We start from the raw sequence: 26,133 nt of genomic DNA, 5'->3' as shown, positions 1-26,133 counted from the left end.
CATCAAGGAGGTAACATACTACAGGTTAGATTTTCACTATTGCGCTGATTAAAGAAGTGGTCAGATCTTTGACTTGAGCAGAGGTCCTATAAACCTATACAACAATGTGAGAAACTCTAGCACAAAAAAGTCATACAATCAAAATCCTGCATAACTTAAAGCAGACAAGTGTTCACTCTGCAGGAAGATTGTCTCAGTGACGGACACATTGTGGCTGGATGAACTGCAGCTAGTTCATCTACTTTATATACACTTCAGGGGTTCCCAACGTAAGGGTCGCACCCCCTTCAAAGGGTCATTAAATAAATCTGGGGGTCTTGAGATGATTGATTGAAGAGGACAATACAAAGTTCTGCTATATATATTCAGGAAATATAAAGTTCCTCCTAGTTTCTCTTTTTCCCCAATCACCAAGTGCTTGCTTGAAGGGAATCACTGAATTTCTCTCTAATACTGTAAGGTGAAGTTCACAGTCATGTAAATTTGCATTGCTAATCTTATCTTGAATACAAATTCCTTTGGGCCATCTTCTATTGTCTTTAAATATCTATAAAATATAGCACAAACTGTGATTTAAATTAAACCACCTGAAAGGTTTTGAGGGGAAATCCCTCTTTGGTCAAACTGTGGCTAAACTAGACAATGTTTCCAAGAGACTAAAAGCTATAGAAGTTAGAAATCACAGCTTTTTCTAATGTTATTGTCTGCTTTTTTTTTTTTTTTTTTTTTTTTTTTAAATTATCGTTTTAGATCCTAATCTAAAAAAGTAACCTTTAACTATACGTATTGATGGATTACAGACATCGGCTCACTCTGTGTAGTGTGTGTATAAAATAACACTATACTACATCAGTGGTGTAAAATGGAAATATTCATGTGCAATTTGGCGTATTTGTACTTTACTTAGGCACAGTACTCATATAAAAGGTGCTTTGCTATTTGTCACCAATGCAGTTATGCTTTGGAATTTTAAAGATTAGTACCTTGTGATTTAACAGCAGAGAGAATGCAAAACAACAAATCATGGTCTTACTATGCTGGGATAAGTATTGAAGTAAGAATCAATGATTTGTCACCTTTGGTAATGAACGTGCTGCATGCAGGATCTTCTTCCTGTGGCTTGGGTCTGTTATTCCAATCTCTCTTAAGTCCTGGTCTTCCATTACATTGCTTCCCTATAAAACAAAAACACATACAAAAAAAAAAAATCAGGGACTTTTATGTGGACACTGGGGTTTTGTGAAAGTCTTTAGAAGGGGTGGTACATACAAGAGGACATGAACTGAAATGTATTTCAGGCAAAACAAGCAGCCATTTAGTAACATAGCATCATCACGTGAATCATCCATCATCTATGTAAATCCAAACCAGACAACTTGGACCTGATGTTAAATGAAGCTGAGACAACCCCTCCAAGAGAGGAGCCTACGCTGCAGGGTAAATATCGATCACAGGTATGCTAGCATTGCAGAAAAAAGGTTGGTTACTCCTGAGTGAGATCCTCCCTAGAACCCAGCCCACTGACTGATGTAACGGGGCCATGTCGATAACCCTATAAATGAGACTTAAGTGTGCGGGGGAGCAGCTTGACAGGAATGTGGTGAGTGATGGTCAAACCCGCCTTTGGTTACACACAATATCACCTTTGAGACTGTGTGGCAGGTAATGGATAATGGAGAAAAGAGCGATAAATCAATGTCTGAGTTGCAGAGTGGTCAGCGATATGAGATGCAGGAGTAGAACACGAGAGCAGCTGACAGTAGCTGGTGGCTGCAGGGGGGGAATCAAAACGATTTGGTTCGTCAAAGGAAAGCCTCAATCTCTACACTGAACATTTTAGAGTCCTGTTGGCTGATTTCTTGACAGTCTAAATAAATGAATTATTACATTGCAATACTTCTCAGATTGACCAGGAGCGCTCAGGAGGAGCTCCAGGTCAATCTTGTTGACTATCAGCGATTAATGCTAGCTGCGTTCCTTCCATAGTGGGGGTCAGCAACCGCGTCTCATCTGTAAAAGTATCATCACGCTCCACGGGAGCTGCTGCCTCAGGAACAAATTGTGACGGCTCAGGGTTCATGCGGCTGACTCCTCAATATGAACCTCAAGTTAATCTTACGGCACTCACCTCTGCACACTCACACACACACACACACACACACACACAGCACTAGAGGGACAGAGGAGAAGCTGTCTGTAGGTCAAACCTGACAGCCTGTTTTTCATGCAGTCGCTGTGGATGCAAACAAGGAGTAGAAAGGATGAGGAGAGGGGAGGAGCAGGTCTGTCAGTGTGGGGAGGGAAAAAAACTGCAGAGTAATTTGTGTAATGCTGCCTGTGGAATCCCAATGTTAATCACAATTTTGCTGAGTAAGACACTGACATACACTTTTACATTGGCACCCCATTCACATTGTAATATGTAAGCATGTAATAGGAGCAGATAGAACCTGTCTTTGGGAATCTTGAGAAGAAAGAAAGAAGGAAGATGAGCACCTGAACTTAACAAACAAGTTATGTCCGTCATGGCCATGGCGAGCCACCACCTTCGTTACAGCTTACAGTGAACGTGTGGTGTCATGATGCATCTCTTTTACTTTCTTCATGCCTCTCACTAAACTGACAACTTAAAGCCCATTATCTCTGGGCAGCAAGGCGCTGATCGCTGCCTTTCCAGCCGAGGATTGAAACTATTTGGGGAGCTGGATGGATAATAGTGCTTTCACGGTGCATGGATCATTGCATTACTGTCCCGCTGGAGATTAGCTGATAAATGCCTCTTTAGGGGGAAGTATAGCTCTAACAGACTGGCTTTATACTCTTTGCCCATTTTCCGGCTCTTTTTTGCTGTTAAATGGATATGTTTAATGCAGCATTTGCAATGCATTTGTGTCTAATGTCTTTTCTCTATTGTACAGGCAGGTTTTATCCATAACTGCACACTTAACATTTGTTTATTGAGCTTTATAGACTTTTAAGAGGCATTTTATGATTTTTGTCAAGGAGATATGCACAGGAAACATCCAAATTAAATAATAAATCTTAATACTGTAACTTTGTTGTTTTAAAAAAAACAAACCCAATCATGTTAAGAGCAAAAAATTATCGATGTGAATAAGGTCATGCGGGATTGTAGACATTGAGTGATTCGTCCATTAATCAGAAACATCAATCATCAACAATTTATCAATTCATTGATTAACTGTGAAGGCAATATATTTGCCAACTGCTATCACGGTCCCTGTTCTTTATTCTTGTTAGTGAATATTTTGGGGTATGAACTGCTGGTCAGACAAAACTAGGAACTGCACAATGTCCCTTTTGGCTTTAATTAAATTATGTTTTTGCACTTTTCACAAGACATATTTATGACTCACATTGATTAGAAGTACTCACTTTGTTGTATGACTAACTGACATTAGTGACTTCATTTACAGAAAGTGTTTAATCAGCTGGTTTTGCTTTCATTATTTCAAGCACAAATGCAGCTTCTCTGTCACAAGATAAATAAACTCAATATATTTCAGTTTTAAACTGTTGGTCAGACAAAACAAATAATGTGAAACGTGGCTAATTACTTGACAAACTGTAAGAAAAACTGGCAGATTAAGAGATAACGAAAATAATTGTGAGCTCTAACCGACATTTTGCTACCTGATAAATCTCACTGAATCAAACCCAACTAAATTTTAAAATATAATCTGCGATTCTAATCAAATTTCGTAAACATCTCCTCATGATGTGCGAGTTAAAATCTGATGTTCGTACACACCCTGGCTGTGAAAAATGAGAAACGAAGTGGCTCAGACTGATCCATCAACACTAGTTCATCAGTTCATTCTCATGCACAAGACAGAGGAAAGGTAGGGGAGATGGGATGTGGGCAAACGGAGCAATCGGAGTCTTAGGAACATTAACTCTAACACATGCTATCTGTCTTAATATGCTAACTATCGAAATATCAACAATCTTTCTCCAGAATCACAGGCTCCTCTTTTAAGGACTTTAAATATTAACAATGCAAAACATGTTTTTTTAGGTACGTGAGTTTTAATGAAATTCTCATCTCCCACAGCATAAATATTACATTCACCTCTGCTGTATCTTGATAAGACATTTATCTCCCTTCAAAGACTCGGAAAACACAAACAGTGTGATGCGATGGTGACAACTCTGTGGGGAAATTTCTGACTAATGTGGCTCCACAGGCTCGGCGGGTTTAACAGTGAGAATACATTAGTTGAGAGAAAGCTAACATCAGCACAACGCGGGTGAAAAGAATACATCTAGAGTACTGTAAGCCGGGTGGTTTTTTTGTGACTGTGCTTGTGCAGCTCATTTATCTCTGCTTTCCCCTGTCCTCTCATTAAAATGCTGCTCTGTCCCTCCTCGGCCTATCCAGAGAAGCACCACAGTGGTCCCTCCAGTTTAAAAACAATCTGAATTCAGGCCAGGCGTTCTGGGGCACGGATCAGTCAGCCTGACCGTCTAAAGGACAGTCGATCCACAGCACCGACGGTCATAGTTTGTCTTTCTAAACTGACCAACACAGGCCTGTGAAGAAAAGACTGGAGGAAGCTGTGACTAAATGTACAAAGGCAGCAAAAATGTTTCCATTTTAATCCATCTGCAAATGTTTTTCAAATGGGTAAATGGACAACAATACATCACCATCACTGGTGCAACAGAAAAAATCAATTAATCCATTCCCAATCCTTGAGCTTCTAATGCATGAAGCCATTACTGGATTTTTCTGCAGGGTTTGGTTGCATTGACTCGTTCTAACTGTTTTGCATTTACTTAATGGAAGATAACAATGAGAACAGAAAATGGGGGGGAAACAGAGATACTTTAAAACTTAAATTACACAGATGCAGCACAGAAGCACAAGCAAATGCTGTGTTTCTCTTTGTCTTGCCTTTGTGCAACTTTTAGATTGAAACTCAAGCTCTTTTTTAAGAGACTATTGCTTCTAAGATACAACGAATCCCTTCCACTGACCCTGAAACTTAAAGAAAATGTGTTGTCGTCTAGCTTCAGACAAAGAGATGACCCAGCAGAAGAATGTCAGTTTGCCAGCCTCGAATACAAACAAACTGGACGGACTCTGTCACTGCTGATGATACAGCCACAAGAAGTCGAGCACAGAGAAAAGGAGCAGTTTCGTTTCAACGAGCATTGCTTGTCAGTACCAGCGAGGACAGGAGAGCGGCATGGCTGCGCGGAGCTCGTTTCATCGGGACATTTGCTCCACGAGTCGATAAAAAGCATCTAATTGGTTTCAGAAGAGGCTTGTCTCTGCCACGCTGCTTGAACACAAAACAATCACTGCTGTTATTGATCCACTTCAGGAGCAAGCCTGCAGGGTAGACAGAGATCACAGTGGGCTGAGTGGCAGAGTAAACACTATTTAATTAGTCATCTTACTGCACATTGGCTACAGTGGACCCACGGACCCAAAGAAGCCTGAGGACCATTTTTAAAGCCGACTAATACAGATATTCAGGGAGAGATTTTTTGCTGCTCAATTACATTTGATGATGAAACAGATATGACAATTTCTCTCTGCAAATGAATTTGACTTCTTGCCTGTCTTGGTGCCGCTCAGCTAAACAGGAGATGCTGTAGCAGCATTAGAGTCATAATTAGTTTTCACTCAGCCCTAATTCTCTGTCTGTGTCTGAGTTTATGTGAAATTTCATAGATTGTTGAGTTGATGCAATGGATCAGTTTGGTGATTATAGGAGAGGATCTCTTGCACACATAACCAAACCAAATGGTGGCCAGTTAAAAATTTGGACAAAATATTTGTCTGGTGACAAAGCCCACAATGAAACATGGCCTCTTCCTGTTCCATCCACTTTGATGCACAGGCACATTAAACACAATTAGGAGAGTTAAGCAAAGACAAGGTGACTCAGAGGGTAATCCTCATTTCAAATTGAGACCAAATTGTGATTCTTTAAAGGTCAACATTAGCTGTGGGAAGGACACGTTGTTTAAAGGTTACAGCTTTTTTTTTTTTCTTTCCTAAATCCTCCAGCGATTTCAGGAAGCCAGGTGGTCCGTAAGCCGTGTTTAAAGATAGAAATGTTGCCAGCTCTCCGCTTTGGGAAAAAAAAAAAGAAAAAAGAAAAAAGAAGAGGACTCAAGGCTGAGGAAGAAGAGTGTGAAAGACTAAAAGACAGTAGGAAGATTAAACCCTGAGAGAAACTTCAGAGGCTTCAACACAGACTTAAACATAGCTGTTGATCACACTGGGTGAGAAGGAGAGAGGCAGATAAGTGGATGAACGTGCTGTTCTCTGGTTATGTAAAGTAGACTAAAGATTGTTCACACGAGTTCACACGAGTATCATAGTGCACTGAAATTAGTCAGATGTTGCTGAATAGCAGCTTAACATTTCTGCAGCTATAGAAAAGCAAGAAATACTTGCTTTACATTGGTTTTGCTGTTTAATTAGTGCAGTGTTTTGTTTTGTTTTGTTTTTTGCTATGTGATGCTATCCACAAACAACTGTAGCCTAACGTTACAAAGCTTCAGTTTCCTGAGTCCAAAGGGTGCTAATGTGCGATATTTCAGTCCAATTAATAAGCCTTAAATCACAAAAGCCATCAAGCAATCAATGCTGATCCTCATTTGGAAAAACATACACACAGTGCTGTCATTGTAGCAGTTTAAAAGACCAAAACGCCTCCAACTCTGATGTACAAGCAAAAGACAAAACAATAAAAAAAACAGGACATAAAAAGCTAATCAATACAGTTTCTCCATTTCCACCACTGTGGGTTAGATTCAGCTTGAGACTGCTGTTGGCAATTTTCCTTGATTTAGTAATTTCACTTGTGTCCATGGAAAGATTGGATTTAAGCAGTTGGTTTTGCCTCACTTATCTTTCCAGGCAGACAAAGGACATTTGTTGAATCACAAAAATCCCTCTGATACCCAGGAAATAACCTGCAGCAGTACAGCAAGTTAAAATCTGAAAAGAGTAGTTTTTTCCTCTACTGTTTGCAAAGCCAACACTGTGTGACCGTATCAGGGACTAGTGTATGTAGCACTCAGCTCACAAATGTTTTTTTTATTGTGTCTCATGAATCAAAATGACATCGGCAGCTACAGTGACGACTCAAGAAATTGAGTTGTCATCAAAAAACTTAAAACTCAAAAAACTGCAGTCATCAAAACCTGAAAACACAGGTTTCCAATACGTGACTACAGATCCGTCAAGGCCAAAGTTGGTTGTGTTGAGTTTGAAGAAGCACATGTCATTAAAAAAAACATATATTATATATGTATATATGATATCCATATATTCACAAAGGACACAGTTTATGGGAAAAAAGCGTGGCCAGATTTCTGTTTTGAAGGGATTACTCAGCATTTTAATTTTTTTTTTAATCTTTAAGTCTGTAGCAGTGGCCTAAATGCCATCATTTTTACTGTGTTTTAAATACCTTGTCTTAAGTATAAACAAAGTATGATAAGTGATAAAATAATGATAAGTATGATAATCGACCATTAAATTACTTAAACAAACCAAAATTCAAAAATATTGTGGTGTACAGATGATGATACTGTAGTCTTATGTACTTATGACCTTCCAGTAATGTAGTTCACAGGTAGTCAGCAAATTACAATAAAGACAAAGCTTGACTCCGCACCACTGTCTGCTCAGCTGCGTACTCTGTTACATGTGCTGCAGGCAATGCCGAAAGTATAAACAATGGAGCTGCCATGTTGGACAAACTATGTGATGAGAAGGTTTCTAAATTCGGCAAACCGATATATTGGTCTGGGTCTAACAAAACGTAATTCATAGTATGTGATAAGACGTTATCAGTAAAAGTAGATGTACTAAGGTGTTGGAATAGGATTAAAGCCTGTGACCACATGTTTCTTTATGTGTTGAAGAGCAGGCGTGTGATGGGCTTCATGGAGTTGTCTGATGGGCCTGATGGAGGTCAGTTTTCTTGTTGATATATAGCATGGTTGTCTCATTTCTAAGTGGCCCACTGGCTTAGCCCAGCAGCTGGGTCCCTCATTCTCCCCTCCATCAGTCCTCATTACTGACAAAAGCAACAGAGCCAACATATAGTGGCATTGCACACTATGGGCTCTATCAACTTGTCGGCTTGGCAACAGCACCCCATTGCTCATTGAGACGCTTCTCCATTCTGGACAGGTATCAGCTGCTTCTCTGGCAACAAGCTCCTTGACTGTAAGTGAGAGGCCACGACAGCAGCCTCCTGAGCTGGAGACAGACTGTCTGAGAGTCTGAGATTGCAGGATAAATTCCACTCAACGCACAACCAGGGATGATGATATCAAACTAAATATCTGACAGCAGTTAAGCTCCAAATGTACATTGTCTAGTTGAATGACTGGCTATTCTGGCAAAAATCAATGGATGCTCTGCCTAAAAACCGGTCACATGAATGAGAGGAAATGCTCTGACTCTGAATCATTCTCAGAATACAGTCAATGTTGCACAACATATGACATAAGTGTGTTATTACATTATGTGCGCAAATTGTGCAGAATAAATTATTCTTACAATAAAATCTGTGACTGCTGAAACAAGCAGTAACAGGATTACAGGTAATTGAACTTCACTTAAGTTAATGGGATAATCTCACACCTAACCAAGGGTGGCAATCGGATTAATGCAAAAAGACACAAACTGGAGTTAAGTAGGAGTCAGTGGAAAAAGACAAGAAGAAAATAAAGTGATTAAAGTAGTACAAAAAAACCCAACAACAAGCAACAGGCAAGTAGAAACAGAAAACACTCACTATATCCCAGGAGAGCCTTAAAAAGACAGCAGAAAATAAGAACTACACTAACAATAAAAGAAGTGAATGAGAAACTCACCATGTAGTGTAGGTCGTCGAACCCATTCAGGAGTAGTTTGCTCTCGTATTGCGGCAGCCCCACGTGCTCCAGCCAGTCTCCTACAGGCTGGTCCAGCAGCCGGCCTGCAGCACCTGCTGACAGGGGAAAGCGCTTCAGGAGTGAGAAACCTTTCAGCCGGTAGCAGCGGCACTCTGAGGATGAGACGTGGCATTGCCACATCATTCTCGGCCAGCACAGCCGAGCGCACCGGCAACAGGAAGACGGGGGAGACAGTGTCCTCTATGGACAGGGCGTCAGCTCCCGCAGGGTAGCGGGGGCCGAACCACAGTCACCCAAGATGGAATAAAGTACCCCGACTCAGGGGCTAAGGAGATGCTAAATGGGATACGAGCTGGCGGACCACCAGCTAATATCCACAAAATTCTTAGCTATGACAGTCAGCCAGGAACATAGCAACGACACAGGTACAATCAACACACTGTCTCACTTAAGTGCTGCAAGTGCAACAAAACATTTCATATCCAACCAGGAAAAAGTCAGAATGTCCCATGTCAAGAGGTAGCATTGTCTGTCCAGAAATACAAACTTAAAGCAGATTTTAGCTCCAGCTTTGTAGCAAAACTCAGAGGTGCCAGAGAGGTGAGGACGAGTTCAAAACTTCAGGGAAGTTTTTCCAGTGAGGACGATTTGTTTTGGCAAAGCTGAAAGTTATCTGGACACTTGTGGGCTGGACAGTCAATTGGTAAATATGTGAATTCCTGGCTCACACAGCCAACCTAATAAAGATTAGATCAACCATAATCAATGCAGACATGAAACTACCTGAGATATGACAGTGTTCACATGGAAAATGACAGGACAAAAAGGCAAAAGGACTAAAGCAAACCTGCGACAGACTGCAATGAGCTGAGATTGATCACAAACCAACATGAAGCTGACAGCTGTCAGCAGCCTGAGAAGAGAGCAGCCTAACCTGTACAAGGACAGATGATTGGCTCTGCTCCTATGAACATGTTACAAATATGTTTTAACTCTCTTTCAAAGCAAAAAACCCACACATTTTCTACAACGGGACTCCGTTACTGCGCACTTAAACTTGGTATAGTGACCTTTAACTCTTAATTTGGTAACTGCATCTGAAACACACCTAACAGTTAACAGAGTTTTGCTTTATCTTCCACACATAAAGAAAGCTGACAACACACAATACTAAACAGATATAAAATCTAAAGCTACATTTATATATAAAATGCACAAGTGAAAGTTTCCTTTTCTCTTGTCAGTGTTCTTATCATCTGTTCAACCTGCTACACAAACAATCCTGTTCCAGATCAGGTTCCCATGTAAGAAATCCCATTTGGTCACTCCAGAAACTTGGAAATTTGTCAAGGAAAAAAAAAAAATCCAGTTAAGAATCCAATCAGCTACTTCAAAGACCACTTTTGGTGAAAGCTGGCTCCCAGAATGAACTCTTCTGCAGACAAAGACAGAGTGAGATGCGATCAAGTCCAACAGCAGTCACTTTCTACCAAAACACAGGCGAGTCCACATCAGGCTAAAGAGCAGAACATCTAATCCTACAGATGCCGAAGTGGCGTCCTTCTATTGTCCTGCCTGTTCACAATTCTGCTGCCTGCAATTCCTCTCTCCTCCCTTGCTCTCTCTCTCTCTCTCTCTCTCCTCATTGCATACACTTCTCCACTCCCCTCTCTCTCTCTGAACCACTGCAGGTGGCTGCTCTTTGTCAGTGCGAGCTACCATGTCAGCTACAGACCCCCATCCCTCATTACATGCATGTGCTCTTGACTTTCTGCAGCATCTGTATCTCAGTTCCTTTCTCCCACTTTCATTCCCCCTCTTCCACCATTTCTTTCCCTCTGATGTAGAAGTTAATCAGCGAGGAGCTGGAAATACAAGAGACTGCAGGCGCTGAGCCAATCAACTAGAGACATCACTGCTCTCCATTCAGCGCTGAGAGGAGGCGAACACTGGGCTGAATCAGAGACGGAGGAACAAAGTGATGCGGCTTCTCACATGTGCATCAAACAGAGAGCCTCTTCTCTGGCGAGTCCCTTGATGGCCTCCTGACAGCAGCTTCGTTGAGCTGGAGCTGCGGCCATGGTGGCTAAAAGGTTGAGGCTCACATGTGCAGAAGTGGATTCAGACTTGTGGCGACTTCAGACCAGGCAGATGCATCCTGTGATGGGGCGTTAACTACTTTACTGCAGTAGTGTCAGCTTTCCCTAAGTCTAGAACGCAAAATGAGCTCACTCTCTGACATACGTAGTGGTTAATATTTAAACAGCCCACTCCAGTGCAGGGCATAACAAACAAGAGGGGTAGTATAAGAAGATGGCGTTTGTGCGAAGGAATGGAGGATGTGCTGCATTGTTTACATATATTAAAAAGGTAGCTAAAGCAGAGCGTAAAATGAAGGTGAATGTTGAATAATGTGAGAGAGGGGAACGCTGAAGGGGAAGATTCGATTGTTCGGGTTACTGCTACAGTCCCGAGGCACCATCCATCAACCCTGATGACAGACTTTTGAAAAGCCTGAAGAATAACAGGAGAGCAAGTACAGCATCCTTAATGTCCAACGCAAGATGTAATAAAGCGTCTCTCGGGTCGTAAAAATAAAGATAGTGCTACCCTCTGATATAGGTTTAGAGACCATACTTGTGTCAGACACCACACCTTAAAAAAAAGACACACAAAATAAACCCAGTGGGTTTCCGCTCTGTATTCTAACACGAGACGACAAGCACTACTTAAAAGCATTGCCTAAGATTCCTTTCCTTATCTGTTCCATTAAAATAGACCAGCCGTCGCCCCACATTATACTTTTGTATCCAATTCTCTGTTGTTAATCGAATCGCAGTTTGTTTTTGGATGCCTCCTCCATTGACCGTGACTCCCAGGCACCTATTTGATTTCCTTTGAAGGCCTGGATGCAGATCAACTGACTTGAAGGAACATTATGAAGCAAATCCACACAGGTGTTGAATATAAAAAAGGGACAAGGCATGGGCCTACCACAAGACAAGTAAAGGCAGTCACAGTCAAAGAAGCTCCTGAAATGACAGAACCAAAAATCCCATATGCATTGTGCACCGAGAAAGGCTGACTGAAGGTTTTGAGGAAATGCAGGCAAATAACTGGAGTCTAAATCTGCCACGGAAATCTCTGCTTACAGCCAAATGGATAATTTAGGGGGTTTAGGGCTTGCAGTAAGATTCACATGAGATTAATAATGCAATAGTGGTGAAATTTATTACAGGGGTGAGTAAAAACAGTAAAAATCAGCACTAAACGCTGATGAAAAACTACCCAGTTCACTATTTTGCCTTGAAACTTTTAGCTTTTATTGATGATTCATTTTTGAATTTTAAATAACACACTTAACTTCAAGGTACTGAACTGTGATTAACATTTCACAGCAGGATGATTAAAAAAAAGAGAAAAAAAATCATACTGTACCTGGTGTAGCATACTGCTGATCTCTTGAAAAATCGATGCCTGCACCAATCAGTGTCATGATCTTCTCGATCTGAGGACAGGAACAGATGAGAGAGAGATAAGAGCCTGGAAGAGCAATCAAGAGTTCAGCCTCCACCTTTCACCAGCAAAAATACAGAGAAACACCCCCCATGCCATAAGAAATAAACAACCAAAACATGACAGTGACCCTGCAAAAAGAGGATTTTAAGCCTGAGTCAGACTTCGACTCAAAAAGTCAGTTGCTGTGGTTTTATGAAGACACAAACATTTTGAAGGGCGTCTGGAGCAACTGCAAAATGGTTGATTGCCTTTGTATCTTGTTTATGATCACATTAATACAGTCATTGCTGCTGTCTCATATTGGAGAAGTTACTGGTGCTTGGCTGCAGGTAGCAGCGTCCCATCTGCTGCCCGCAGCCAAAACAACAATGCTTTACAGATGTCCCACTCTCACGATCTGACACAATTGATGACGAGACAAAAGTGTAATGATGGCAATCAAGTTGACAGAGGAAGTGTGCAACAGAATAGAAACAATATCAGGTGATTCATGCTTTTCGCGTATTTATAAAGCTCTCAGAGAAAAGATTAGACTATCTGTGTCATGTTTTGTGTGCTACTTGAAACAATAGTTTCAAGGCAACTGAGCCTCTTTAGACAAAGTACGGAAGAAGTTAAATGCACCGAGAAGAAAGAGAAATGGCTATCGTTGATAAAACGCCCAGATTCCCAAGTTATATTGCAATAATGTCATGCATGTGTACAGAGTGCATGTGAACACCACTACTGTGTTGTCACTGAAATCCATGAAATCCAGAATACTGTGGCTATTTCCCTCAAATGCATTCATAAAGGCACTGAAGCAGCAGTGGGCAAAAGAGCTGCAATATTACACCTGTCACAGCACAGAAATATGGCTCCCCCTTTCAAAATATGCATAGATACTGAGAGTGAAATAAATGAAAAAGAGGAGAGTGACAGTGCTGTTGTCACACCTGGCAGGTACTGTCACTCCAGCTCTTTTTGACGATAAGGCCATGTTGTATAAATTGGAGCGAATAGGTATCTTCATTGTGCCCGTTGGGAAATATTTCATCTGTCCTGGCTCTAGAGCACAAGTCCTGGCTGCTGCTCAAAAAGCCCCCAGACAGGTTTTATGTCCCCATTTGTATAATTATATAAGGCAATAAAGTGCCATCAGGAGACCAAAGTCTACGTTTGTTCGTCATCGATCAGTACGTGGATGTTTAGTAGTGAAACGGTACATAATTAGAAGAGAAATGTATGTCAAAGGAGCAGAGGAATAAAAGAGGAATTTAACTTTGAAGAATGATTCATCTATTTAAGTATGCTGCTGTCAGTGGATATTTATTCGTAAATTTAAGTTTCTGAACTCGCATAGAAAAAGAAATTAATAATCACTGAGATTATGTCATTCCAAAAAGGGTTCATGAAGCCTGAAAGAATCCCATCTACCTCTACAAAGAATGCCCCAGAAGAGGACAGAGCCAAACCCCAAAAGGACTAGGAGGTATTCATATGAAGATGGGCATCTTACGCTGTCAAAGGAATTAGATCTTCGTTGTTTTGTGGTGGCTGAAGTCCTCTGTGTCTGCTGAGAGAGAATTCAGGGTTTTGTTTCGCCTTCTGTATCTACGCTGTGTCAGCTTTCCTCAGGCAGGACGATTATAATCAATCCTATTATATACAGGTGGTTTTGAAAACATTAAATTGAATGCGTAAGCAATGTGTTTGTAATGAGTAAGCCATCGAAGAATCAGTGGGGTGGAAGACAATGAAGAAACACAGAAAACAGCACCATGGAGCTCTGATATATAAATATTTTACACTCTTTCCCACAAACCTTTCATGTTATTTTTAACACTGTATTCATGTTCAACATTCTTTTTCGCTATTAATCCTCAATATCACAGAGGAAAAACAATTCTGGCAACGAGAGAAAAAAAAAAGGGAGGTGTAATACAAAGGACAGTGGGAGGATCGCATTATCAATCTGCCTGATGTGGCTTCTCTATATTGTTGATTAGAATCATGCGTATTGACCAGATGGTAAGATTAGTCACACAAGCGCAACAAATAACCTCATCGCACACGTGTTCAATATGTCCGTCATTAAAACAGGAATGTTGACAGTAAGCTGAACCTTTCCCAGCTGAGCATCCAGATGATTCAGCAAAAAAAAAAAAAAAAAAAAAGGTGGCTACTGTTCGCACGAGAGCATCTGAGAGCATCTGTGCATGCATCAGGAGCTTTAAACCGGATTTAACCCAACAGAAGAGATTTCCCAGGAGTCACTCGACAAAAAAAAAAAAAACACAACAGCTCAGCAAGCATTCCCTGTTCTGTTCTTACAGACAGTCACACAAATACTAAGATGCTCTGCGTCTGTGTCACACTCTCATCGTATGAAAGAAATGAATGATGCAGTAAGCGGCATGGGCCTGCCGCTGCTCATTTATCGAGGCATGAGAGGGGTATCAATCTTCTCATCGAACTCTCACTAAAATTCAACCATATGATGTAGCTGCATCTACATTGAATTTTCCAAACATGACCCACTCTGCATCTCCATCCTCCGTTTTCAATTCAAACCCTCAACTTTTCATGTTTATGTTGCTCTCATAATAACCTAAATTATTAGACCTCAGCAGGACAAAGCCAATTAGAAAGCTGCCGATGAACACTGGCATTAATCACGAGTCCAATTTGTAAAATCACACACACACACACACACACACACACACACACATGAAGCAGTTGCAGCTCCTGAGTTAATGAGGACGAGGCAGGGCCCTTGTCTCATAAAGTGGCCTCAGTCTGTACTGGAGGAAGGATAATGCCCGTGTCAGTGGCATCACTCCTCTGCAATGAGCAAAAGGGGGACAATAAGGCACTGTGATCTCGCTCTGACACACAGTTTAACTGTCAAGTTTATTTCCTCTCAGGACATGTCAGTGTAGCGGTTGTAATACTCTGTCCCCTGATTAGCACATGTGCATGGATGCTTTTTGAATGCCTCAAACTGCTAGTGGATAAGAGGAAAAAAGTGAGAAGGACTGGTTGTGCATGTTCAACATACATTGCAGCTATGGTCAGCTTCTTTTTTTTTCCATTTTAACAAAATGCAAGTCTGCATATGGAGAACACAAAAACACAGCTGCATTCCATTTCGGTGTATCGGCTTCACATGTCCAGCATAATGGTAAAGGGAATACTCGCTGCTCCAATGAGATTTAGGAGCTGCTAGCGTGAAAGGCAGGTGTGATATAGTGTTACAGCTGGGTAAATATATCCTTATCAGGGGATACGACCCGGTGATTTCCTCAAGGTAAATCACAAACACAACAAGAAAAAGCTTCTGAATTTCATGGTGGAGGACTAAGACGCTCGGTGCCGTGACAATAAATAGGGGAGAGAAAGTGGAATGTGTTTTTGCACTGCGGGATCGAATCAATACAGAGACCTGAAATGGAGAGGCGACCATTGTTAGAGGGGCTCACTATGAGCAAGGAAATACAATGAGCGGGGTCAAAAGTCGCCTGTGAGGTGGAGGTCAACAGCTGAAGAGCTAGCAGTGATGAGAGATGGCCAGGGTGAGATTAAAGACACATGAACCCATTTATCATGCTTCTCACAGCAGGCCCGCTGCTCCAGGGTGGCTGAGCAGAATAACTTGACAGCTACTTTACTGGGGACTTGAAAACACAAACTGTTTTTTCATTAGCAGCCTTGAACAATGCGCATCTAAAGCTAAAAGAAACAGGGTGGCGGGAGAGCTAAAGGACGCCTGGCACAGTGTGTTCAGGGTGAAACAAAAGGCTGCCGCAGTGAGAGTGTGCCCAGGCCTCAAATTGGTAAGCTGGCACCAAAACAAGGGCTGGATGAAAACTATGGACTAGTGAATGGCATCAAGGGGAACACGAACACACCAACGTCTGTAGGAGGTGCCAACACCTCAATGCCATAGTGGGACAAAGCACTGTCAGCAGTCCCATCAACATTCTCCTGAAATAGCCCAATGTCATGCTTGTGTTTTAGGAAACACTGTCCTTTTCACACGACTCACAAACCCTTGTGAACTCAGTCCCAAAGGATGTCGATGGATATATTGTCTGGTAAGTTGAAAGTTTTCATACAATATAGAGCAGAAAGGACATCTCCTGTCTTCAGTGACTAGAGTAACGCTACGTATGTCTCAGCTCCATGTCTCAATCCCCTGTGGTTCTCCTGTGTTCTCCCCCTAGTGGGGATTAGAGAATAGATTTCCCCTGCTGGCTGCACTGGGGCTCTGACACACACCCACAGTTTGGTTTGATCTCAGCAGGTCAAACACACAAGACTTCTTCTTAACAAACAGCAGGGCCAAACGCTACACCACATCAATACAAGATGGCAAAAAGAACAAAGACATGACGCTTAACTTTAAAATACCACAGAGGATCAACTTTTGAAGCATATACTCAGAAACAAAAGGACAATATAAAGGAGACGCTCACTTTTTTCCTATTGTGCTGCTTAGCAAATAAAGCGACTAGCTTCAATCAGTGCATACCAATTAAAGAGGCTTTACAAGAAACATAACATCCACAGAAATGCTCGAAAGCATTAATTATTTTCTCATTCAATTCATTCACTGCAGGTAGACAAGATTAATGAGCCTCTGGCCGAGCTGCTGCCTGTAAGAGAATCAATACTCACAAAAGCTGGTTTCATAGTGGCTATTGGATCTGTGGAGTGCGAATCGAAAATGAAGTTAAAAAGTGAAGTGGGGAAGTGGATAGCGGCCCTCTCCTTCTGTCTCTGTCTAGAGCTCTCTGTCTGCTTTTCTCTCCTCCCATCTGTGGAGCTCAGAGTGCTGGCCCACACAATGTGCCCCCTGGATTGTCATCTTCAGTCTGATTGCAAGGACCAAGACCAACCCGCATTAGCATGCGCTTTACACACCAGCACACACTCGCACAAAACACACATGCACGCACACTCAGAGCTCCTTAAATGGAGTGATGCATAGGCCAAGACCTCATGCAAGTCAAATCTCCTTGTCTTGAAACCAGAAGCAGCGCATTCAAGGGTGTGTAGCTGAAAAGGAGGGGGGAGAAGCAGTAAGACAGATATAGAAAGGAAAGGGAAGAGGGTGTGAGAACTGGAATATTTAGCAAACCAGATTAAAAGGAGAAAAAGATGTTTTTAAAAGGGGCGTGTGCGTGCACTAGGGGGTGGGTTTGGTAATGTCCCGGGACCTCTCAGCCAAATGCTGTCACACAGCTCTGTAGAGTGTCCAAGAGCAGCCAGCTGTGACCGTAAGGTGGTGACCACATCTACTCAGGAAGAGCAACCAAACACTCTAGATGGAGCGATAAGGGCTGAAGAGAAGGCAGACAGAGAACGAATAGAGAAGGAAGTTTTCCATTTTCAGAAGACACTCCCAACATCATTAAAGAGAGTGCAGGCGAGGCTACACCCACTCAAACTTTAACTACTTCCCTCATACACTCCTCATTTGCTATGCACTTTACATCGAGGGTTTGAATATTTCCATTTCAAGCAAATACAGGCTTTTTTTCCTGAAAGGGAAAGGGGAAGAAAGATTTGGGGCTCCTGCCTTTCTCTTTGAGCACAGAACTCTGAGGCATCTGAATCACTATTCATGTGAGAGGAAATCGGCTTCTGAGTTCATTAACATTAAGTAAGACTCCAAAATTGGACAAAAGAAATAGCTTTTCAGAAGTAATATCTACTTCAAGAATCTCACCCGTCAAGCAAGGCTTCTAATAAACATCTTATCACTATTGACTAAATCAAAAATACTGAATCTCATTTGGCATGTTGTCAAAAAATACTAAATCGTGGTATCGTTGCCATTAGAAAAGGAAAAGTTAACCAATGCAAGCAGCTTCTTCAAAGCAATCCTTTTACAAGCAGTAGGCTTAAATTTTGTACATTGGAGCTTAGGGCTTGTACATTTTGAATTCACTCCAGCTGCCATGCGTGAATGTGAGATCTATTTGTCTAACTGACAGGCTGCTTCACACCCAAATGTAGTCTATACACCCCGACAGGGAGCAAGACAAGGAACCTGCACATACATGAGATCCATCAGGCAGGATTCATGGTTACCAGCCTCCTTTGGGGTACGCACACATTTATTTTCCTGCTGTAGCACTGACAGCCAGAGCAAAATCTAACATTTTCAAGGTCAATTGCATAGTTATTATAATCCTAGAATAATCTTATTGTGTAGCTGACTGACTGGCGAGTAAATAAAATGCACTCCCATGGGATAAATGAATAATTAAGAATGAACTGTGGTGCTTCCTGCCAGCAGCCTACTTAAAGATTTCAAAGAAGACTTTAGGCGTTCAGATGAACTTAAAGCAGGGCAGTTCCCTCAGTAGCATCCACTTGTATGGCGAAGACAGCAAATGAGGCCATTGCCTCAAGTGCATCTCCTTTTCACTGATAAGATCTCTTTTTTCAGTTAGAAGCAACTAACACAGCCTGTTCTTGCGCCACATGGGAGAACATGCTAGTGTGAGAGGACAGCGATACCTTCTGTTTTGGCTCCTCCTCAGCAGCCTTGTTTCTTTAACACCCAGATCGGTTCTCATGCTCAGTCTATTTACTATTTACAAAAGCACCAGGGAGAAGACAACAAGACGGAGGAGCTCCAGGATTATTACGGCTGCTGGGGGTATTTGGAGAGGGCAGCAATCTCCAGTAACCAAGTAATGTCATGGCTGCCTTAATCCTGTCATGCTCTCAGAGGCCACATCCCTCAGGTACAGTCTGAGGAGGTGAGGTGTTCATTAAACTGGATAATTAGACTGTACAGCATCCTGCTGGTGATCAGAGACTCTGACAGGGGAATTAAAAGATTCAAGCACTTAAGACATTCCCCTTTTTGACCTTATTACCGACCACGCTGCTCCGCAAAGGTAGGACATCGTCTCAGGAGCTGTGTGTGTATAACGTGAATAAAAAATAACATTAAAATATGTGTACACTTTAGGTTATGGTACAATTTGACCGGAATTTGTCACTATTTGTCATCGAGCTAGCTAGATAATAAAAAACTGAAATAGTAGTAAAAAAAATGTCACTAGGTTAACATAATTCACAAAAATATTGTTGTCCACTACAGAAACTACAGACATGTTGATTAAACAAGTGTAAAATGTCCCTCTTATTATGTGAGGGATCTGTATCAAGTTGTTCATTTACATGATATGTATATAGGAAAAAAAAACTACTCTTGGTCAATATTTTTCATCATATTATCATAAATCTTTAAAAAATACCACATTTAAGTCCTTAAGGCTTCACTTCAGTGGTTCGTGTGATAACAGCAAGTTCGATCTAATGAAAAACACTTGTTGAGCTCCTGATTTGTCAGAAATAAAATAATGGAGCAACTGTATCCGTTTACAGTGCCACCAAAAAAAAAAAAGACGCATGTATGCATAGACAGTTTAAATCCAAGTGGAAATAGCCCCTCTCAGCACTAACAAAAGAAGCAACTACAAAGAATTTAAACACATTCAAATAAAATCACTGGAAAACAGCATCAAAAATGACTGATTTCAAAAAGGCTTTAAACTCTCAAATATCAATGTCAGCATCTAGAATTGGCTGAGTTATAATTTGTTCCATAGCATTTGTTGACTTCATAATTAATCATTAACTTAAAGATTAATGCATAAATCAATAATTTAAACTATATTGCTCATATGCAATATATGTTACAGTCATAAGTACTAAAAGCAGTGGTTCAAACAGTCCCCTACTGCAGTATTCAGGACTGTAATGATGATCATACAGCAGCTCCTGCTGGTTAAAATTGCAAACTCTGAGAGCAAAAGGTAAGCTGACAGAACAAACACGGTCTTGTACACTTTAATGGAGGTGAGTCTGAAACCACAGCATTCCCTCACTGCATACAGAGAAGCACTGAAGGTCAGTTTTTGTTAGTAACTTCAGTCAAATTCTATCTTCAATTTTCAGCGAGTGTCTCCTTGGCAGAGATTCATAAAACTATAAACTAAAGTGATGCTTGCAAATGCTGGAGTGGATCAAAGAAAAAATAAAAATCTTGGTGGTGCTCACATTACATAAAATCCTAAAGACAAGGTTACACTGACTGCACACAACAATGAATAAGCCATTCTGCCAAGGTGTTGCCATTTGCCATCAGGCTAGAAAAGCATTTTGAACTTTGACTAGTTTCTGTAAAAAGGCTTTGCACTGACCCTCTCCATCTGAAAGCATCTAAAGATGGAAGTGTTGACGGGAGTATTTCCAGACAGGGCAAACATTAGGTCAGTTTCCGTCATGCATAAATGCACCTCAAAGACTACAGCCTCCTCTCTGCGGGCTCCTGTGTGACTGTTATCAACGCTGAGCAGTGAACTGCAGCAACATCACAGCTGTCACACGGTCACAGTGGTGATGAGAAAACGAGCTAATTAGAGAAGCAGTCACATAATAATGTCTACTGAGGAGGCCATAAAAAGTGCATGGCAATGCAAAACACTGCAACAATGATGCATTATTCAGATTTACTTGTGTGTTGCGCAGTTCCAAACACAGTTCAAACTGGGACAATAAGAGAGTCTTAAAAGCCTGAGAATCGCAGGGCACCACAGTCCAATTACTGGATCAGCTGGGGACGTCACCAAAGTATCAAACTCTGACCACCTGCATACAAACCACGGCCCAAAGCGGCCAAGATATCGACCTCAAAGCTTCTTCTATCTAAGCTCACTGTGGGTTTTCTGATAGGGTGATGTAAAGGAACACTAGGCAGCAATATGATCTCCTCACTGTGGGAAGAGAGAGCATTAGTGCTATCCGAGCCCATGATTCGCTCAGGATGGTCGGCCATCAAAAACACAACATGCAAGTCATCTCTGGTGGACCAGGCCACACTGTGGGGGCAGTTGTAACAGAGGTGCATGTTACAAGAGAACAATACAAGAAGGAAAAAATTCCTGGGACACGAGTGGACAGCTTATGCTAAAACTTAACTGAGAAGCTTAGAGGATATCTTTAATTCTACCAACAATAAGATGATTACTGTAGGAAAATGGTGAAGGAGGTAACCATGCCACCTGCTCAGGCTTATATATATCTAATCACAGTTTATATACATTGAAATTATGTTAGATTTTTCTTTTACATCTCGGGCTGCACAATCTAACAAACTTTTAAGTGTTTTTTTGTTTTCAAAAAAACTTTTTTTTTTGGGGGGGGTGATCAAAATCCTATATTTGTTCAGCAGCGTGTTTTCTGTGTTGTGTTTGTGTGACGGGTTGCCCTTCTCTACAGACTCAGGTTGGAGCCTAAAGCCTTTGGAAGTGGAGGAGGCAAAAGCTAAAGAAAGATAGATCTGCAGCTTCCAAGTTCTCTCCGAATCTCAAGTTCCAAATCTCCGTCTCTTGTCTTATTCTCTCAGCTTCTCAGTCATTTTATCCCCATCTTCTTGTCTTCTCTAATCTCTCCTCACCGCGGCTCTACTCGGCTCTTTATCTACGTCCCAGACAAAGCATTAAAGTGCTGAATGGAGGGGAGGGGATATATTTAGATTTGAATATCCACTGTGATAACAAACACAAGGCATGGCTGGAAAAAATGAAAATACACAGCACTTGTACCGAAAAAAAAATGAATTAGGAATTATGTAATTTTTTTTTTCTTTTTGCAGCTTGCGTTATAAGAAATGAAATGTACTAATCTAAATTCTTGTGCGATTTGCATGCAGGAGCACATTTTTCCATTAGTCACTGTGTTTGCTGAAGGTTAGCGTTTGAGACAAGTTAGAGCTCAAATTGCACAGTGTCCCCCTCAGGACAACAGGTGGGCTTTGAGTTGACAGAACAAGAACAGTCTCTTTGTTGAAATTCACTACAGTCAACAGAGCTGTTTGCAGTTGATACTGAGGTTTTCATTCAATCAGTGTTGGGAGAAAAATGTCTGCTGCAGCACAAACACCAGCTGACTTAAGGCCAAACAAGTGCAGCTTTGTGAAAAGAACAGGACGTTGTGCATAAGAAGAATCCTTGACAATATGCTCATACAACTGGCATATACTTGACCTGAATCTGTTAACACAGATTTGGTATTTTTGCTTGGATACAAACTGCGTCCATGAATTTGCTTAATATTGTAAGACACAGAGCAAGTGTTCTGCAGAATATTACTGGGTTGCTTCCTTTGGCTTTTTAATGACAAATTACTCAATATATTTGTGAATATGTTTAGTAATTGTATCTTTGATTCATCCTACTGGCTCCTTTTGTAAATGTATGTATATATTCTTAATTGTCTTTTTATACTTTTACTTTTATGCTTTTGCACCACAGGAGTTGTCTTTTAATTTCATTGTACTTTGTGTATGATGACAATAAAAGCATTCTACTCTACTCTACTCTACTCTAAAAGTTGATTCTAATTTGCCTCTCTTTTATTGTTGTAATGCTATTGTACACAGGAATTTTTTTCCTCTGTCTCTTTTTTCTTTTCCTATTACTTCTACTATTTGTATCAATTCAAAAGCCTCCTGTGCACAAGTGTTGCGAATTAGCACATGTGCTAAAACACTCCAACAATGCATCTGGTTTGTCCAATGTAATTGTGATGTCCACATCAAATAAACAACCCAAAAAAAATGTTCTTCTATTTTACCATTACTGAAAAAAAACTGCTGAATTTGAACATATTACACATCTTGAAATCCTTTCACATTAAGTCAATGTGTCTGCAGTATTGCTTTGTACGAAGACTAAAGCACCAAATGACAGTGTTAAACCGGGTGAGAGCAAACACTTACCTCGTCCCATTCTGAGGTGAAAGAGGGAGATTTCTCCAGTCTCTTTTTGCCAGTGCTACAGTTAGAAACAGACTCGCTCCGGTTTCCCAGTCCTCCTTCCTCCTCGCTAGGAGGCGACACCAGCAAGTCCGAGTCAGATTTGGAGAGGCTGCGAGCCAGTTTCAGGTCTCCAGGAGGGCGCATCCTTACGGAAGACACTGCCCCGGCCCCTGAGTCCCGGGGTTCTTTGTTCACAGTCGCATAAATTGCTTTTGGATCACAGTCTGTCAGGATGGCGGCCATACTGGGACGGCTGGGCGGCGGTGCAGCTGCTGTCGCTTCCTCTTTTACTTTGGCAGCTTTTCGTGTTTCTAGTTGGCCTTGGTTGGGTGGCGGAACACCTGGAAGCCTGAAGGGCTCCTCGCGGCTGTCGAAGACGGGAGAAGATCCGTGCAAGAGGCCGGTGAACTGCTCCGGGACACCTGCTCCCTGGTCCTGGCTGAGCTGTGAGTTATCTAGACGAAAAGGGGGAGGGAAAGGAAAGTCAGTGAAGAAAGAAAGTAGTTTTTGAGTGCTGGAAAGTGGACTTCCAACTGAAGGGCAGATCCGTAGAGCAGGGCTAATAAGAAACCACCCACACAAGCCCTGAAACAGATCTGTAATTGTTTCCTACCAGGAGTGCAGGAGAGAAAAAGAGGGAGAGAGAACAGAAGGAGTTAGGAGAAGGCGTATGTTGGCTGGAGAAATGACTGAATTCCAAACCCAGCTTGCAACCGTCTGACGTCTCACTGCTGGTGCCTGACTGCCTGCATTTTGTAACAGGGAGGTGAAGCAAGTCATCCTCGTGAGAAGCCTCATCTCACAGGCCCATTTGTCTGTTAAGTCTGTTAAGTCTGTTTTCCCAAAATGACACAACACTAAGAATTCCTCCCAGTTACTCACTATACTTGCATGCAAACATGCACGTGAATTACAAGCGGGAAAAGAAGTACAACAAACTTACCAGAATATAGAACAGAAAATGAATGACAGAACTCTGAAATATCACTGAGAGGAGTGAAACTTACATCGGCAGCCTTCTTCAACGAAAACAACTCCTTAATGAGACTGGATGGCAAGTGCAATTAAAAACAATTAGATTTTCCTCCTCCCTCTCCTCAAGGAATTACTGCCACCTAAGCCTCTTTTACACAATCAAATCAGACACAGCTTTAGCAGTGCCTGTGGTCACCTATGCTTAGCTTCAGAGGAAATATACTAACACAAGCCCGATCCTGTGGTCGCCTTCCTTCACTCTGCACTGATGCGTGCTGTTGTCTGCCGTGTGACCAGCACCCCTCTGTGTTTTCTGCCTTCTAATTCTAGATCCTAATGGTGGCTCAGGAATGGAAATTTGAATCACCCTATCCTCCAGCAGGCAGACTCCTGATAATTAGTCCTGTGACACATGCTGTAGGAGTGTGTATGTGGGGTGTATGTGTGTGTGTGGACAGTCTCCGCCAGGGTGACAGGGTCAGGGGTGTTTGGTGACAGGGAATCTGGGGCAGTGACACCACAGGAAAGTAGTGACCTGTTGCAGCACTTTGTTTGTCCTTGACAAAATAGCTTTATGCTAAACATGTGGCTGGCTCTGCCATGCCATCTCTACAAGAGGGGAAACATCAAAAGGAAAGCAGGCTGTGGAAGAGCGCTATCTACAAAGAGCTCACCAAGCTACCTCATTACTGTGTCAGGGGCCATTTGCAGTTAGCGTGTCTGCCAAAGTAAGCCCTGAACTCCCCTTTTTTACAAGTTGTTAAACACTTGGACATGTAGAAAAAACAAAAATGTGCGTGGGAGTATTTACGTGTGTTGTAAGGGGTGAGTGAGTGTACTGCACACATATGTCAGGATCACAGCCAAACACCCACCCTCTCCTTGGCAGCTCGGGAGTGTGAACGCCCTATGAGCACATCAGTGCAGTTCCAACAATCTCACGTGGTGTTAACCCTTGCGAAGAGCACTGCAGCCCGTGTTCATACAGTTCTATGGTGGAAAATGTGCACAGAAACAAGCTGATGTTATTGCAACTATTACAGACGGGTGAGGTCACTGGAGAGGTGGGATGTGTATTTCATTTGGCAACGACAGCTCCATATCTCACCAATGATGTCATGTTTGATTTGCAGATGGTGTAGAACCAGGGCTGGCTGTCACTCCACCATCTACATAGGCCAAAGTCAATTCATGTTCTGTGTGTGGAAAAATCTGCTCTCTCGTTATTGTAGCGTCAAAGACATCTTTAACTCTGGGTCATGCACTGTAGAACATCAATAAGGAACTAAAGGTCATCTTATTGACATGTGGAAATTAAAATTAAGGTGTGTAAACACACACCTCTATGCCACTCAATAGAAAACAACTGCAACTGTCTTAATAGTCAGTATGTTATATTATTACACTAGCACATACTAGGTCATAGCATGATGTAAAATTGAGCACAATGACTGTGCTAGTTGAGCCAACACATTAGGTTAAAGGAATAGCTATAAATATTTGGTACATTTTGTGCTCAAGTATTATATATGGAAGTTTTTATGGGTCATTTTTGTGCCAAGCAGGTGCTTTCTGTCTTGAGCTCCATCGGTTGCAGTTTCTCTGTAGTTCATAACAGCAAATTAAACCAGTGTACATTTCTGAAGCAACTACACAGCAGGACAATACTGAAACTGCAAACGCCACACATCCATAGAACAAACTGTACTAAATTAGCAGCAAGTACGCAATGGCGTTTGCTTCTTCACCACTGCTAGTCATAACTATGTACTATGGAAGCCTGGTGTTTTTATTATTACCTGTGGAGAATCATAGGATGTTACTACCTGTGAGAAATATATTTCAGTAATCCTATAAAACACCTCACAGCAGTGTGAATCTGTTGGGAAACACCACATTCCTGCTGAGAACAGCAATGT

At 41.7% G+C, this 26,133-nt stretch overlaps 1 protein-coding gene across 6 annotated transcripts in view; it reads right to left on the bottom strand.

The window, feature by feature from the left end:
* LOC103372890 (ankyrin repeat and SAM domain-containing protein 1A) overlaps window positions 1–26,133 on the bottom strand; it is a 69,868-nt gene that overhangs the window by 12,411 nt on the left and 31,324 nt on the right. For 2 of the 6 annotated variants that reach the window (XM_008302660.1, XM_008302663.1), the window contains 5 exons: window positions 23,201–23,694; window positions 13,913–13,969; window positions 12,334–12,403; window positions 8,875–8,990; window positions 1,077–1,175 (listed from right to left, as the gene is read on the bottom strand). In XM_008302660.1, coding sequence (XP_008300882.1) covers window positions 1,077–1,175; window positions 8,875–8,990; window positions 12,334–12,403; window positions 13,913–13,969; window positions 23,201–23,694 — 836 coding nt within the window. The remainder of the gene's footprint in view (window positions 1–1,076; window positions 1,176–8,874; window positions 8,991–12,333; window positions 12,404–13,912; window positions 13,970–23,200; window positions 23,695–26,133) is intronic. The other 4 variants (XM_008302658.1, XM_008302659.1, XM_008302661.1 and 1 more) reach the window with 4 other exon arrangements.

The sequence above is a fragment of the Stegastes partitus genome, unplaced genomic scaffold (genome assembly GCF_000690725.1).
Source record: "Stegastes partitus isolate 25-593 unplaced genomic scaffold, Stegastes_partitus-1.0.2 Scaffold1852, whole genome shotgun sequence".
NCBI classification, from domain to species: Eukaryota; Metazoa; Chordata; class Actinopteri; family Pomacentridae; genus Stegastes; species Stegastes partitus.
Note: the sequence above shows the minus strand (reverse complement) of the source record. Positions and strands in the feature narration are given on the sequence as shown.